The 15,983-nt window shown below is 42.4% G+C and overlaps 2 protein-coding genes across 7 annotated transcripts in view; one reads left to right on the top strand and one right to left on the bottom strand.

Annotated features, from left to right (window-relative positions):
* The first annotated feature begins 3,796 nt into the window (after positions 1-3,796).
* Positions 3,797-4,409, top strand: LOC110535837 (protein FAM163B). Its single transcript, XM_021621156.2, has 2 exons — positions 3,797-3,889; positions 3,990-4,409. The coding sequence occupies exons 1-2, from the start codon at positions 3,797-3,799 to the stop codon at positions 4,407-4,409; spliced, it is 513 nt and encodes a 170-aa protein (XP_021476831.2).
* A 3,899-nt stretch (positions 4,410-8,308) lies between these two features.
* LOC110535833 (ADAMTS-like 2) overlaps positions 8,309-15,983 on the bottom strand; it is a 50,073-nt gene continuing 42,398 nt past the window's right edge. For all 6 annotated transcript variants that reach the window (XM_036935655.1, XM_036935653.1, XM_036935654.1 and 3 more), the window contains 2 exons: positions 10,935-11,079; positions 8,309-10,526 (listed from right to left, as the gene is read on the bottom strand). In XM_036935655.1, the coding sequence (XP_036791550.1) occupies positions 10,405-10,526; positions 10,935-11,079 (267 nt within the window). In that variant the 3' untranslated portion in view covers positions 8,309-10,404. The remainder of the gene's footprint in view (positions 10,527-10,934; positions 11,080-15,983) is intronic.

Here is a 15,983-nt window from a genome sequence, read left to right as displayed (position 1 = left end):
GCTAAATTGATATGATAAGGGATTCAGCATTTCTATTCTATCTTTATAGTAAATGTTGTATTTCCTTCTGAAGAAATACCATCAAATTGTAATCAGTAGGTCCTATCCCACACAGCTCATCCAGTTGTCCTAATAACTGTCAACTCTTGGCAATTCTTCAAGGAAACCGACCAAGGATGCTTTAATCAATTACATCCTACTCCATATCGTTGTGTGGCAACTGGAAAGAACGATGACCCTGTAGATGCACAGTTATTCTATCATGAAAGTCAACTGTATGCCCTTTAGTAAAAGTGCGTCAATGAAAAACAACGCACCGCTGCTTTGCCGCATGGCCACATTTCGTCAGATCAGCAGAGGAAACTAATGCGCGTGGTCCGATGTCCTGCTAAAGTGCAATACATAGGGGACGGCACAGGACAACGCACGCGGAAAAGATAATACATTTCATGGTATCCGCTGTGCAATTACCAACCTTTTTTCTCTTTTTGGGTCATCATCTTTATTTATTTTTAGCAGTTTATTTCATTATTTTAGTAATGTATTTTGCATCATTAGGGCCATTCTTCAGCGTTCCCCTATCAAATGTCCCTGATAAAATTGCGCGGTAAGGAGAAAATGTACTTGGGAGCGCGGGAAATAATTCAGTTACGCATAACCATTCTTGCATAAGCATCCAAATAAACTTGTCGGCCTACTTCAGTTATCTTTAAATATTGCTTGCAAGCACCCATCTCTTCAACCCTTTTTGGAAATGAAGACAGATGGCGATAAACCTGGGAAATTGTGATGGGAATTTAATTATGTTTGGTTTCTTTTAGATTCGACTCGTTTTTCCCAAGGAAATAAGTGCTTCACCACAGAAGATCCACAGGGATAGTCACTTTTGTGGTGTTCAGTGCTAAAGGTACAAGACAAATGTGTGCTCCGAAGAGTAGCAGTAGCTTATGAGAGGTCCATTCCTCTCTGTTGAAACTCTATCAATCACCTTCAGGCGCGGCTGCCTTTGAGCGTCACGTGGCTGCCACACGGATGCCCAGAACCGGTGTTGCAGGAGCCGTAGGCGCCGGAGAAGCAACATGGGACGATTCAAATACTTATAGAGGTAAGATTATAGCCTGCGCGTGAGTAGTTTATTCATGAAGTAGTTTGATTGGTCTGGTGTCTTTGTTTTAACAAAATGAATTGACCGTCTTGTTTGTGCTCATGGAGTTGGCTAAACTTGGCTAATTTGGGCATATTATAAAAACCTTTGCTTTTTGCAATTGGTTTATTGTATATTGAGAAAAGTTTGTGTTTCTTTGTTCTGTCATATTCGGGTGATTATGGCCTTTTTAAATAACTGTACGTGGACTAAGTGCTATCTTGAAGGCAGAAGTTTGGATCATGAAACTGGATAGATAAAGAGATCCGATGAGACAGAGATAGAAAGTGAAACGTGTCATGAGAGTGAAAGAGACACTATCTAGGCTATCATGATAATTTAATACGACATTAATTTGATCAATCCAGTTCACTGGTCGCGTGCTCTGGGCACTGAGCGGCTGTCCATGGTGCTGATATGCTCTCCATGCAGCCGTGCGGTTAAAACCTAAAGCAACTCTGTGCAGACTGGTAGATTGGCTGAAGTGCGTAGCCTGTGGGGGATATTTTTCACTCTTGGACCAAGCGATTATTTGATGTTATAGCCTATATCTGTAATGTGGGGGTTTTAGCAATTTTTTTTCAATGGTTCAACACTGCAATTGTTTATTATGGTTAGATGCCTTGTACAAATCTGTTAAACAAATAAACAATTGAACTTTCTCCAACGAAATAGCATTTTGTCAGTCTGAGGGAAACGTTCATGGTTAGTTGATGATAGAATACCAAGTGTAAAAGCCTGTCCATTGACTTAGAGAGTCGGTTGAATGTCTTTAGAGTCTCTAGAGGTCATGTCAGAGATTGTTCTCAGAAATATCTATTTCAATAGATTCCAATCTGAGAGCCATGGTCAATACAATAATGCCAGCTCTACTGTGAAAGTAATTGTGTGTTCTACAGTGTGGATCATGATTACCTTTTGAGTCTTGGCCGCATGTCTTTGGCCAGTGATTTGTGTTTGATGGTGAATCTATGGGTGAAAATGACTCCCTACGCTCAGGGACACTGATGTCCATGCCAGCTCGTCATGAGAACAGAATGCAATATGTTGGGTTGACTCTGGATCCTGGGGCTGATGAAGTGCTTAGGTCTGAGAGATGTGGCAAGCTGAGCTGCCACACTCAGGGAGGATAGGATAAATAATGGTCTGAGCGTTTGTGGTGGCCACCATTTTCCTTATCTGTCACAAGATATCTTCAGCAAGGTTAGCCATTTTTCTGTTAGAGAATACAGTATCTGTATGGTCATCGCAAGAAATTGTGTAGCTCTACATACAAGCTAGTCTTTCATAGCTATTCAGATGAGATACCAGCTGAGTTTGACTATCAAACCTATCACATATCTCTTCTAACTGCTTTAGAAGTGACCATTCCATTAACGGACACTCAATAGAACAGTCCAGACATCTACAGCATCAAGCATCTTCAACTTTGATCCATAACTACTTTGGTCTGGTGAAATTTTCTACAATATTCCTGATTAATATTATGTGTGAGTGGTTGTTTTGGGCTTTGATTGCTTTTATTTAGTAGGAGGTGAGAATCCGGTGGAAAATGAGCGTCTTATTGAAATTCACATGGGAGCCTTTCTCTGTCTCTGCCTTAGTGTTGGGGCTATTTCTGGGTTTGATGTCATTTCTGCTGTGTAACTCCCATGCATTATTCCATGATGGTCCCAAGGACATGTTCCAAGAACCTTTCCCACAGTATCTAACAGTCTCAGCAGTAGGAAAAGCAAGCTAAGATGGACTCAGGATATCAGGAGAATATGATTTCATTTAAGAATCATACAACCGTGTGTATTTATAGTATATGCCACAGTTCTTTTACCATGTCTCTGCGTAAACCATTGGATTTGAGCTTGATTTTCTCTCTAAAACGAGTAAATCGATGGCTTTTCAATATCCCCTCTAATGTACATACTGTATTTCTGTGAAATAGCTTAAAGCACTCATGCAGTCTTTTCAATTTCATTTTTAAATCTCTAATACATCACTGTGGGTTTATTTAATGAAAATAACTTAAAACATATTTTTTATAATTTATTTCCCTGAGCCTCCTTTCGCCTTTGAAATGCTCAGTGTGATCGTTCAGGCGTGTTGATGCACATTTAAATATATTAACATAAACAGCCTTGATTGGTGGATAGGATCTTCTAGACTCTAGAGCCAACCCCACTTACCCCTTCAAAGTAGGACACATATGCAAATAAAACATGACTGGTCATTGGTCAGAATAATCAGATCAGATTTTGATGTCATGCTGTGGGCCAAAACTCCATCCCACCTGAACAGGCTGAAACTCCATCCCACTTGAACAGGCTGAAACTCCCTTTCACCTGAACAGGCTAAAATTCCAGGTGTTTTTTTTCTCCAAAACGTTCTTACGCTAAAATGGCAATATCACCATTTTGACTCTTTAAGTTGACCAGATGATCCGAAGTAATGTGCAATTACTGCACTATGACCAGTCCTTTGATTCAAAGAGTGGAAGTGTTCACTAAAAGCAGCAACATCAGATTCCCAATGAGGGCTGTTGGCAAGGATACAAATCTACAGTACATAACTGACAGATGATGTAAGTTTAAGCACCCTTTCAATCCATCTCTCGTCCTATCCTCTTCTCCTGCAGAGTGTTGATGGAGAGGACTTCGAATGTCAGCCGGGACAGTGGTTATCTGTGGTGGAATTCTAGCTACAGTCATCTTACTGACTATCGTTGCAGTACTGTGCTACTGTAGGTTGCAGGTAGGTTATAGTTTTGTCTAACTTAGCTATGATAAGTGCATGTATGCTCAGGGTTTACGGCGACCAGCTTGTTCACTCTTTCATATGATTCTCTCTGCAGTATTATTGCTGTAAGAGGGAGGAGCCAGAGAGGGAGGAGGAGGAGCAACCGGACATCACCACCATGTCCTCTCTCCCCACACCAGTACACACAGCTGGGGACCTCAACGTGATGACCACGCCCCCCTCCGAGCCTAACGGGCCCGCCTTTGTCTACACCCCGCCCCTGGTCCGCAAACCAGTGACACGCTCCCATACATTCTGCCCCTCCTGCACGCCTTACTCCCTGCCCTTCTACCTGCAGCACCCCTCTGAGAGGCTGCGTAACGGCGGTGGGCGCATCAGCTACAGGACTGTGCAGCAGCAGGAGCTGGACCTGCCCATGGACCTGGCCAGCTTCAACCACAAGCTCAACCTCATCCGCTCTGTCACCATGAGGGAGGTGGTCACCCACAGCCACAGTGTCAGCACTGACGTGTAGCCTCCTGGTGGCTGGGAGGACCAATGTCAGGGACCTGACCTGGCTGGAGGGAATTTGATTTAACTCTTACTTAGTGTAGATATTTTCCACCTCAACAAATCGATGGGTACGTTCACTCACTCACACGATGTAAAGAGTTATTTTTGTTGGTCTCACGTGTAGATATATGGACACCTAGTCCTGAATTCACCTTTTTCTTTTCTCACGTCATGCTTTCACTTCACAGGTTCATTTGTCAGTATGTTGATGGCAATGTGTCAATCTGCTCGTCTTTCTTTAGAGGATTATGATTCAGACAGCAAGAACACAGCAAGGACATGATGTGTGTGTGTGTAGGTGTGTGTGTTTGTGTGTGGGGAAGCACATGAACAGTATTTTAAAAAGGGCTTAATATCATAGGCAGCATAGAGGATCTGTGATTGTGAGGGAGACATTTTTTCTCAAGAAAAGCTTAAGCTGGCAGAACAGGGCCGCTGGAAAACGTGTGGCGAGCTGGCATTTGCACCAGCATTTTTTTATCAGATGTGGCAGGGCTCCACAACTTCTGATTTAGTTTACAAAAAAATATTGACGAGAAAGGCGTAAAAAAATAGGGGAAATGTGCAGTTTTTTTAGACCGATTTGCCTCATGATTTCTCTGTCCTTCACATTGCAGTGCTGCTGCAGTGTCTTGACAAAAAAGATGAATGGAAATTACAGGTCTGGCCTGGCACACCCTCAGCTGAATTGCCAAACAACCGGATGCACCCAGTTTTCGGGGATACAGCTAACTCAACCTAGCTTCCTTTTCCGTTGATAACCGGAGCTCCGCTCAGGCATTTATTTGACACCTGCTATGTTAGGTTAGGCCAGGCACAAAGCTCAAGGCACGCTTCACTTTCCTCAGTATTTATTTAGCAAATGTGATAGCATATCATTCCCGACAGACACAAGCAAAAAGTCTTTACATAAATGTTGTAGCAGCCTACACCTGAACATTAGCAATCTGACATGCTGTATTGCATGGAAACGAGACGATTCTTCAGTCTGATCAACTGTAGGCTACTAACAACAGCAGCTGCAAACACCTTTAATATTAATTTGACTTAATTTGTCCTCCATTCAGGCTGCAAGGGCGTTGATTGCCTCCTCAACAAGCTTTAAAGGTGAGCCGCCTGAAAAAATACCCATGAAAAATATGCGTACTGCCTTAATAAAAGGGAAATACTCTTTTCACGCCACTTCAATAACAAATTGATGTTTTCGTAGTAGGTTAGGAGAACATACACAGCAGGTTAGGAGAATTACCATAGAAAGTTATGAGACTAAGGTAAAGGTTAGGAAAAGGGTTAGCATAAATTCTCTCTTATCCTGCTATGACAACCACTTTGTATCGGAGTGTGAAAAGAGTGTGTCCCCTTAGGAGAATTACCATAGAAAGTTATGAGACTGAGGTAAAGGTTAGGAAAAGGGTTAGCGTAAATTCTCTCTTATCCTGCTATGACAATCACTTTGTATCGGAGTGTGAAAAGAGTGTGTCCCCTTAACCCCCTCGAGTCGATTTCCACGGCAAAATTGTAATTAGCATAATATCAAAATCCCCATCAAAATCCATCTGTTAAAGCTAGATAGATTTGTTTGGATGCTTTGGATGCCTTTCAATCCACCACATTTGCATCTGCAGTGAAAGGTGGCTGAGCTACAGCAGTGTTTGGTGTTTGTCTGACCATGAGACATCCCGAAAATCGGTCTTCTCACGAAAAACGTCTTTAGCGGTTTGGCCTACACAAAAATATGCCCCTTCTTGTTTTGCTCTAGGACGATTTTCAAGCCTCGCCTGAAGGTACCCCGGTACAAGTTTAAAAAATGAATGGAAGTATATATGGAAGTAGTTTAGTGCCTAAAATCTAGGGTTAAATAGGTGTACAAAAATATATAAATAGTTTCCTGATCTTTCTTATATCTCTCAGATATATTTCAGAACAAACTTCCTTTTGATTTTTTGGGGACTGTTGTCCCATGCAGTGAATCTGCAGTGAATCTGTTTCTATGGGCTAATAGCAGTAAGGCCAAATTCAATGTTTCATCAAATATTTTTTTAAATATATATTTTGGATACCTTGAGGTCTTAAAATTCTAAATCAAATAGGAAAATTACCATTGGTATGGCCGTAATAAAACAACTCCATATGCTAGTTTAATAATCCTGTTCATAAAACACAATTTTCCACCACCATGCTAGTGGCTGATGCTACTTCCTGATGTTCAGCCAATCAAGTTGCAACAGTCGGTTGCGTACCCCTGGCTGAACGCTGTGTACAACACCAGGAAGTAGCATTATCCATTCGAAAATGTTTTATTAAGACAATACATATTTGTCCCATATTTTTTTTTTTTGCCGGCTTGGCATTAAAGCTAGTTAACAAGGCAACTGACGCCTTTGCAGCCTGAAAAAAATATGTTTTATGTATGAGCCAATGGCCAGGGGACACAAGTGTATAGCCGGCTGAATTACATTCCTGTTGGACGCAGATGACAAACGACGTACAAGGAATAATAACACCATCTGCCAGCCGGTTGGTCTACCTCTGGCCGGGGTAAACGAATCGGAAACGGTATGTATTTATTGCTCTATTTGTTTGTGTTAGGAACGGATCATATTTGGTTTATATTCACACTTGGGCTGCCTAGACCTTTTCTATCCAAAATGATTAACCGGAATTAACGAGTAAACACAATAGCTGACATAGACTGTGAGTTCAATGTTTTATTAGGCCTACAGTTGCAGAGGGCAGGCCTCCACAATGCAAACTTGCATAAAGCAAGCTAAGCCCTGTGAGTTCTATTATCCAATCATATTGCTGTATCTATGTCTGTGTAGAGAGAAACCCTGTTAGTCTAGCTTTAAAATATAACTCATATGAACAGGTTGCTGCAGTTTGACAGGGTTTTCATCCTCCCGACTGCCAGGTTATTTTTCTCCTGGTTATTATAAACGGACCTGATTAGAAAACGCTGCTCTCATCATAGCCCATATTAAAGCTTTTATTTTATTTTTTACAACTGATGAATCATGTCATACCATATAAGGTCCAGAGTTTTACCTCGTTAGGTTACCAGATCAGGAAAAACTATGGGCCCCAGGAAAAAAATAATCGCCCCACCCCCTCTCGGACCTGTGGTGCCAACTCCGAGGCATAGTAATAACTGTGTCTGTTGTGTGATATCTGTACGGTACATTTTCTTGGGGTTCATGTATAGGTGATGACACATAAGGCACTGTAAGCTGCTAAAATAAGGACAGAACCCTAATATCTTGGTCTCATTAGCCTGATTCTCAAATCCTCTGAAGTGTTGTTGTTGTTTCAGTTTTGAGTGTCCTCTCAATATATTCTTAATCGAGAGGAAGCGTAACTATTTTAAGAGCTCATTTGGTTCAAACTTAAAGGGAAAATATGTTTAAATATATATTTGAAGTGATTTTCATGTAGCTCATTGTCAAGTCATATACTTCAAGTTCCACAATAAAAAGTTAGTGTACGTCAATTGAGTTGGTTGCTCTAGTAATGTGTGTACTGTTTACTTGGCAAGTATGGGTGGCCAAACTCTTTTTCATTTCCCCCCCAAAAAATGTAACATGGCATGTCTTGTTTTGATTTAACAGTGTTTTGTCTTCTTGGTGTATAGGATATTTGTGTTTTATTTCAGCAGTAAATGTGAGAGGGAGAGCCCTATACATAAACCAGCAGGTGGCATCAGGTCCTGGTATGTGCATTTCCCATCAACTACTATGGATGAACCATATGTGGAATACAGCGTTTTACATGGTACAAAATAGCGTCAACAATAAACAGAACAATTTGTGCATGTTTTTTTCGTATGCTGAACACAACAAATCAATCAACGAAACAAGCTATAATTTACAGTTTTTAATCGAAATACAGGTAAATTACATTGAGGACTTCAGTTAACAACAGTACAAAAGCTCAATGATTACTTCTTTGTACAAAGAGGTATCAGTTACACAAGAACAGTACACTGGATATATATTGTAAAAAATGAGATACAATCTCTTCAATGTAATTCAACCTTTTCAAGTGTCAAGAATATTTCAGTCCATGAATGGGATAACTGTATGGCCATACCATGTGTCTTTAGTCTTAACCTCTAAATTCACTCTCTCATTCACACTTAACTACCTGGCATTTAGTAACTTCATGAATTATATGCCATGATTGATAAAATCATGTGTGATGAGCAATAAATAAATTGTATGTTCTGCAAAAAATAGCAGTATGGGCCCAATAATAAAAACTAAAATGGGGCAGTTACATTGTATTGTACTATTTCTCATATCATAGTTAAGGATAACACTCAGTATGGACACCTTTCCTGTGTAGTCAATATTTATCTTAAATTCAGACTAGACATGCAGTATAGTCAACCAGGAAATAATTTAATATATCTTTCCACATTAGTGTGGACCCTTCTGTTAATAGGTTGTTAATATTTGGAGCAATGACAGCAATGGTTTAAGAGATTTCTGGTGTAGGATTCTCTCTTCAAAAGACACAAATAGACGCACCAGTTCACTCTTCGCTCTCTCATCTATCCCCCTTAACTCTTAGTACTTCAGGGTGTCATTCTTTGTATGTGCCCAATTGACAACCTCTCTGAAAGAAAGGTATGTGGTTGTGGTTCAGACTGAAGCCTTTATCATATTCTACAGTTCCTTCTCATTTGGACCAGGCCCTTTAGATATACTGTAGCCTACTGGGGGGGGGGGGGGGGGTGTAGTAGTAGTAGTAGAGTAACCTACTGCGGGGGGTAGTAGAGTAACCTACTGGGGTAGGGGGGGTAGTAGAGTTAGAGAGTAACCTATGGGGGGGGGGGGGTAGTAGAGTTACCTACTGGGGGGGTAGTAGTATTGTAACCTCTTGTGGGGGGTAGTAGAGTAACCTACTGGGGGGGGGGGGGGGTAGTAGTATTGTAACCTCTTGTGGGGGGTAGTAGAGTAACCTACTGGGGGGTAATAGAGTAACCTACTTGGGGGGGGGGGGGGTAATAGAGTAACCTACTGGGGGTAGTGGAGTACCCTACTGGGGGGGTAATAGAATAACATACTGGGGGGTAATAGAGTAACCTACTGGGGGGTAATAGAATAACATACTGGGGGGTAATAGAATAACATACTGGGGGGTAATAGAGTAACCTACTGGGGGGTAGTAGAGTAACCTACTGGGGGGTAGTAGAGTACCCTACTGGGGTGTAATAGAGTACCCTACTGGGGGGTAATAGAATAACCTATGGGAGGGTAATATAATAACCTACAGGAGGGTAATAGAGTACCCTACTGGGGGGTAATAGAATAACCTACGGGAGGGTAATAGAGTAACCTACTGGGGGGTAGTAGAGTAACCTACTGGGGGTAGTAGAGTAACATACCGGGGGTAGTAGAGTAACCTACTGGGGGGTTAATAGAGTAACATACTGGGGGTAGTAGAGTAACCTACTGGGTGGTAGTAGAGTAACATACTGGGGGTTAGTAGAGTAACCTACTGGGGGGTAATAGAGTAACCTACTGGGGGGTAGTGGAGTAACCTACTGGGGGGTAGTGGAGTAACCTACTGGGGGGTAGTAGAGCAACCTACTGGGGGGTAATATAGTAACATACTGGGGGGTAGTAGAGTAACCTACTAGGGGGTAGTAGAGTAACCTACTGGGGGGTAGTAGACAAACCTACTGGGGGGTAATATAGTAACATACTGGGGGGTAGTAGAGTAAGCTACTGGGGGGTAATAGAGTAACATACTGGGGGTAGTAGAGGAACCTACTGGGGGGTAATTTGTCGACGAGTAGTCAGGGGTAGAGGGCTCTTTGGCTGGAAGTAAGTGGGTTGCGGGTATGGGTTTGCAGTGGTTGGAGTTAAGGGGTTTGTGGGGGTCTGCTGGAGGTAGGGGGTGGGGAGGGGGGGTTGGAGAGCTGCAGGGTAAGGTTTTGTAGGTGTCAGGCAATACTAAGAGGCGTGCTGGGCCCTGCAGGAGTGGCAGCAGGCCTTGCTGTAGTACCAGTGACTGCACAGGTTCACCTTCAGAGCCAGAGAGCAGTTGGTGGTGGGACGGTCCTGACAGCTCTCATCTGCATGGCAGAGAGACATATATGACATGTTCAATGATATGGAAAAAGTAGCCTCATCACGATCCAAAAATACTGCAATGATAAACCTATCAATGAATGAATTAATGAATGAATTAATCAATCAATGCCTTTTTACCTCCACAATCTAAATGCTCAGGACCTTAGGCTGTTATGAAAGAAAGAGGTGTACTTAAATAATACAATTAAAAACAAGTGCTTTAAACATGCTGTATTCCGCGGTTGACTTCTGCCTGTGACTAGACTTTAACTCTCCTAAAGTTTCCAGAGTGATTTGCTGCTTACAGAGCCTGATCCCAGATCAGTTTGTGTTGTCTTGCTAACTCCTATGGACATTGGAGTTGGCAAGACAGCACAAACAGATCTGGGACCAGGCTTTTGCTTACGTACCTGGGGGTTCAGTGGGACAAGGTTGCAGGGCACAGGTCTGCTTGGCCACAGGCTTGGTCAGGGGGTCACAACCTCTCACGATCTCCCTGCCCTGGTAGCACTTCACGTCTCTCATCCGGACACCCACACCACATGTCTTAGTGCACTGGGGAGTGAACACACCACACGTCAACACTATACCAGGGTTATACCAGGGGTACAGTGCTGCCGTTGCACTGAGGAGTGGCGCTCCCTCACTTTTTTCAATTTGAGATAACACAGAGCTGGTAATTCAAATTCTGATAAATTATAAATAAATTATATTTAATTACCACAAACATTCCATGGAAATTATAGAATGATAAACAAAATAAATTTGTAGCAGCCTATAGGTAGGTAAATGGTGGTTTCTTCTCTGTCTTCTCTGTCTCTGGCGGTGGCGCAAATGATGAATGACTGTAGGCGTGTGTACAGGGGCCCACTTGTCAGAGGCTTGACCACTTCGAGCGGGCCAAATCTGACGTAACAAGAACAGCCAGAGACAGAAAACTCTGCCAGGGGTTGCTAAAACGTCTGTCCTCAAAGCAGTTTGTTATGGACTTGGGGCTCATGTACGACACACTTGAACTCGCCCTACTGTCCGAGTGCTTAGCTTACGGAAACATACCACCTATATTGCGTATGCAGACAAACTGATCCACCGCATGGATCTAGGATCCAACTTCATGGCGTGTCTGCCTTGATGTTCATAAGACTCCACGGACCCCCTCTTGCGCAGTCGAATCCAGAACAATATGCGACCATGTTACGGTGCTGTTCTTTCAGCACCACAACTAGAATGTCACTCAAATCGCTTAAAATAACCTTCATCAAGATCTGTTCCCTATCACTTCTCACAATGGTGCTCGTTTAGTAAAGTTAGATCAAGCTGAATCAATGTTTCCCAAGATCACAATGATTAATTAGCATTTTACATAACATAACTGAATATAAGAGCATATACAGTTGAAGTCAGAAGTTTATATACACCTTAGCCAAATACATTTAAACTCAGTTTTTCACAACTCCTGACATTCAGTTAGGATCACCACTTTATTTTAAGAATGTGAAATGTCAGAATAATAGTAGAGAGAATGATTTATTTCAGTTTTTATTGCTTTCATCACATTCCCAGTGGGTCAGAAGTTTACATACACTCAAATAGTATTTGGTAGCATTGCCTTTAAATTGTTTAACTTGGGTCAAACGTTTCGGGAAGCCTTCCTCAAGCTTCCTACAGTAAATTGAGGAGAATTTTGGCCCATTTCTTCTGACAGAGTTGGTGTAACTGAGTCAGGTTTGTAGGCCTCACTCATGCTTTTTCAGTTCAGCCTTCAAATTTTCTATGGGATTTAGGTCAGGGCTTTGTGGCCATTCCAATACCTTGACTTTGTTGTCCTTAAGCCATTTTGCCACAACTTTGGAAGTATGCTTGGGGTCATTGTCCATTTGGAAGACCCATTTGCGACCAAGCTTTAACTTCCTGTCTTGAGATGTTGCTTCAATATATCCACATAATTTTCCTCCCTCATGATGCCATCTATTTTGTGAAGTGCACCAGTCTCTCCTGCAGCAAAGCACCCCCACAACATGATGCTGCCACTCCCGTGCTTCACGTTTGGGATGGTGTTCTTCGGCTTGCAAGCCTCCCCCTTTTTCCTACAAACATAATGATGGTCATCATAGCCAAACAGTTCTATTTTTGTTTCATCAGACCAGAGGACATTTCTCCAAAAAGTACAATATTTGTCCCCATGTGCAGTTGCAAACCATAGTCTGGCTTTTTTATTGCGGTTTTGGAGCAGTGGCTTCTTCCTTGCTGAGCGGCCTTTCAGGTTATGTCAATATAAGACTTGTTTTACTGTGGATATAGATACTTTCGTACCAGTTTCCTCCATCATCTTCACAAGGTCCTTTGCCGTTGTTCTGGGATTGATTTGCACTTTTCGCACCAAAGTACGTTCATCTCTAGTCTCCTTCCTGAGAGGTATGACGGCTGTGTGGTCCAGTGGTGTTTTACTTTTGTACTATTGTTTGTACAGATGAACGTGGTACCTTCAGGCATTTGGAAATTGCTCCCAAGGATGAACCAGACTTGTGGAGGTCTACAACTTTTTTTTCTGAGGTCTTGGAGGATTTCTTTTGATTTTCCCATAATGTCAAGCAAAGAAACACTGAGTTTGAAGGTAGGGCTTGAAATACATCCACAGGTACACCTCCAATTGACTCAGAAATTAGAAGCTTCTAAAGCCATGACATAATTTTCTGGAATTTTACAAGCTGTTTAAAGGCACAGTCAACTTAGTGTATGTAAACTTCGGACCCTGGAAAAACTACTTGTGTCATGCACAAAGTAGATGTCCTAACCGACTTGCCAAAACTATAGTTTGTTAAACAAGAAACCTGTGGAGTGGTTGAAAAACAAGTTTTAATGATTCCAAACTAAGTGTATGTAAACTTCCGACTTCAACTGTAGGATAGTTGGCCTAGAAAATGTTACACCCAAAACAACTCCTCAGTCATTTCTTATCTGAAGCTGAATGATCTAATTGTTTTCCTCATGTGGCCAAAACTTAACAGAGCGCGCCACTAGGCAGGATATATGCTAAGATTGAAAAAAAATAGGTCTACAAGCAAGGCTATTAGTTGTTTATCACCATCTGCTTTAATTCACCCATGAAACAGTCATTCCAGAAGATCTAAAAGCATATTCCCATGGTATGCCTAACTTAGCATTTGAGCTTATGAAAAATGTACAATATGCGTGGGCATAGGCAGACGTTGCAGTTTGAGGATGCATTTGATGCATAGGTCTATTCTAAACTCAACAAAAAATAAACGTCCTCTCACTGTCAACTACGTTTATTTTCATGTGTAAATATTTGTATGAACATAACAAGACTCAAAAACTGAGACACAAACTGAACAAGTTCCACAGACATGTGACTAACAGAAATGGAATAATGTGTCCCTGAACAAAGGGGGGGGGGGGGGGGGGGTCAAAATCAAAAGTAACAGTCAGTAAAAGTAACAGTCAATCAAAAGTAACAGTCAGTATCTGGTGTGGCCACCAGCTGCATTAAGTACTGCAGTGCATCTCCTCCTCATGGCCTGCACCATATTTGCCAGTTTTTGCTGTGAGATGTTACCGCACTCTTCCACCAAGGCACCTGCAAGTTCCCGGACATTTCTGGGGCGAATGGCCCTAGCCCTCACCCTCCAATCCAACAGGTCCCAGACGTGCTCAATGGGATTGAGATCCGGGCTCTTTGCTGGCTATGGCAGAACAATGACATTCCTGTCTTGCAGTAAATCACACACAGAATGAGCAGTATGGCTGGTGGCATTGTCATGCTGGAGGGTCATGTCAGGATGAGCCTGCAGGATGGGTACCACATGAGGGAGGAGGATGTCTTCCCTGTAACGCACAGTGTTGAGATTGCCTGCAATGACAACAAGCTCAGTCCGATGATGCTGTGACACACTGCCCCAGACCATGACGGACCCTCGACCTCCAAATCGATCCTGCTCCAGAGTACAGGCCTCGGTGTAACTCTCATTCCTTCGACGATAAACGCGGATCCGACCATCACCCCTGGTGAGACAAAACAGCGACTCATCAGTGAAGAGCACTTTTTTCCAGTCCTGTCTGGTCCAGCGACGGTGGGTTTGTGCCCACAGGCGACGTTGTTGCCGGTGATGTCAGATGAGGACCTGCCTTACAACAGGCCTACAAGCCCTCAGTCCAGCCTCCCTCAGCCTATTGCGGACAGTTTGAGCACTGATGGAGGGATTGTGCATTCCTGGTGTAACTCGGGTAGTTGTTGTTGCCATCCTGTACCTGTCCCGCTCTGCCACTGTGAGGACGATCAGCTGTCCATCCTGTCTGCCTGTAGTGCTGTCTTAGACTTCTCACAGTACGGACATTGCAATTTATTACCCTGGCCACATCTGCAGCCCTCATGCCTCCTTGCAGCATGCCTAAGGCATGTTCACGCAGATGAGCAGGGACCCTGGGCATATTTCTTTTGGTGTTTTTTGGAGTCAGTAGAAAGGCCTCTTTAGTGTCCTAAGTTTTCATAACTGTGACCTTAATTGCCTACCATCTGTAAGCTGTTAGTGTCTTAATGACCGTTCCACAGGTGCATGTTCATTAATTGTTTATGGTTCATTGAACAAGCATGGGAAACAGCGTTTAAACCCTTTACAATGAAGATCGGTGAAGTTATTTCGATTTTTACGAATTATCTTTGAAAGAGGGTCCTGAAAAAGGGACGTTTCTTTTTTTGCTTAGTTAACAATGATATTTAATAGGCTACATCTGCCGGTACAAACTTGAGAAACTTGCGCTCCCTCACCAAAAAGAAATAGCACTACACCACTGGAACACACCCTCTCACAATCTCCCTGCCCTGGTAGCACTTCACGTCTCTCATCCGGACACCCACACCACGTGTGTTAGTGAACTGAGGAATGAACACAGCAGCACTGCTCTTTGACTCTGTACTGGTATCCCTTGTATAAAGTCTTGTTATTGTTCATTTATTGTGTTATTCTTTTTTCTTTAGCACATGTATTCTTATTTACTGTTTAAAACTCGGCATTGTTGTTTAAGGGCTCGTGAGTAAGCGTTTCATGGTAAGGTCTACTACGTCGTTTGTATTTGGCGCATGTGAGAAATACAATTTGATTGGATGATTTTGTTGTCTTTAATAGAACACCATCTAGAGTGAGCTCCAGAAGTATTGGTACAGTGACACATTTTTGTGTTGCTTTGGTTCTTTACTCCATCACTTTGGATTTGAAATTATACAATGAATATGAGGTTAAAGTGGGTGTCAGGGTAGCCCAGTGGTTAGAGTGTTGGACTAATAACCGAAAGGTTGCAAGATCGAATCCCTGAGCTGACAAAGTAGAAATCTGTCAGTCTGCCACTGAACAAGGCAGTCCACCCACTGTTCCTAGGCCGTCATTGAAAATAAGAATTTGTTCTTAACTGACTTGTCTAGTTAAATAAAGGTTAAAAAAAAG

Source organism: Oncorhynchus mykiss, chromosome 11 (assembly GCF_013265735.2).
Source record: "Oncorhynchus mykiss isolate Arlee chromosome 11, USDA_OmykA_1.1, whole genome shotgun sequence".
In the NCBI taxonomy this organism is placed as follows: Eukaryota; Metazoa; Chordata; class Actinopteri; order Salmoniformes; family Salmonidae; genus Oncorhynchus; species Oncorhynchus mykiss.
The sequence above is the reverse complement of the archived record's forward strand: the minus strand, read 5'-3'. Positions and strand labels throughout refer to the sequence as shown.

Bases quoted from the DNA above. Each gene is read 5' to 3' on its own strand.
- LOC110535837 (XM_021621156.2), top strand. From the start codon at position 3,797: ATGTCAGCCGGGACAGTGGTTATCTGTGGTGGAATTCTAGCTACAGTC. The intron at 3,890-3,989 runs GTAGGTTATAGT...TTCTCTCTGCAG, and splicing joins TGTGCTACTGTAGGTTGCAG to TATTATTGCTGTAAGAGGGA.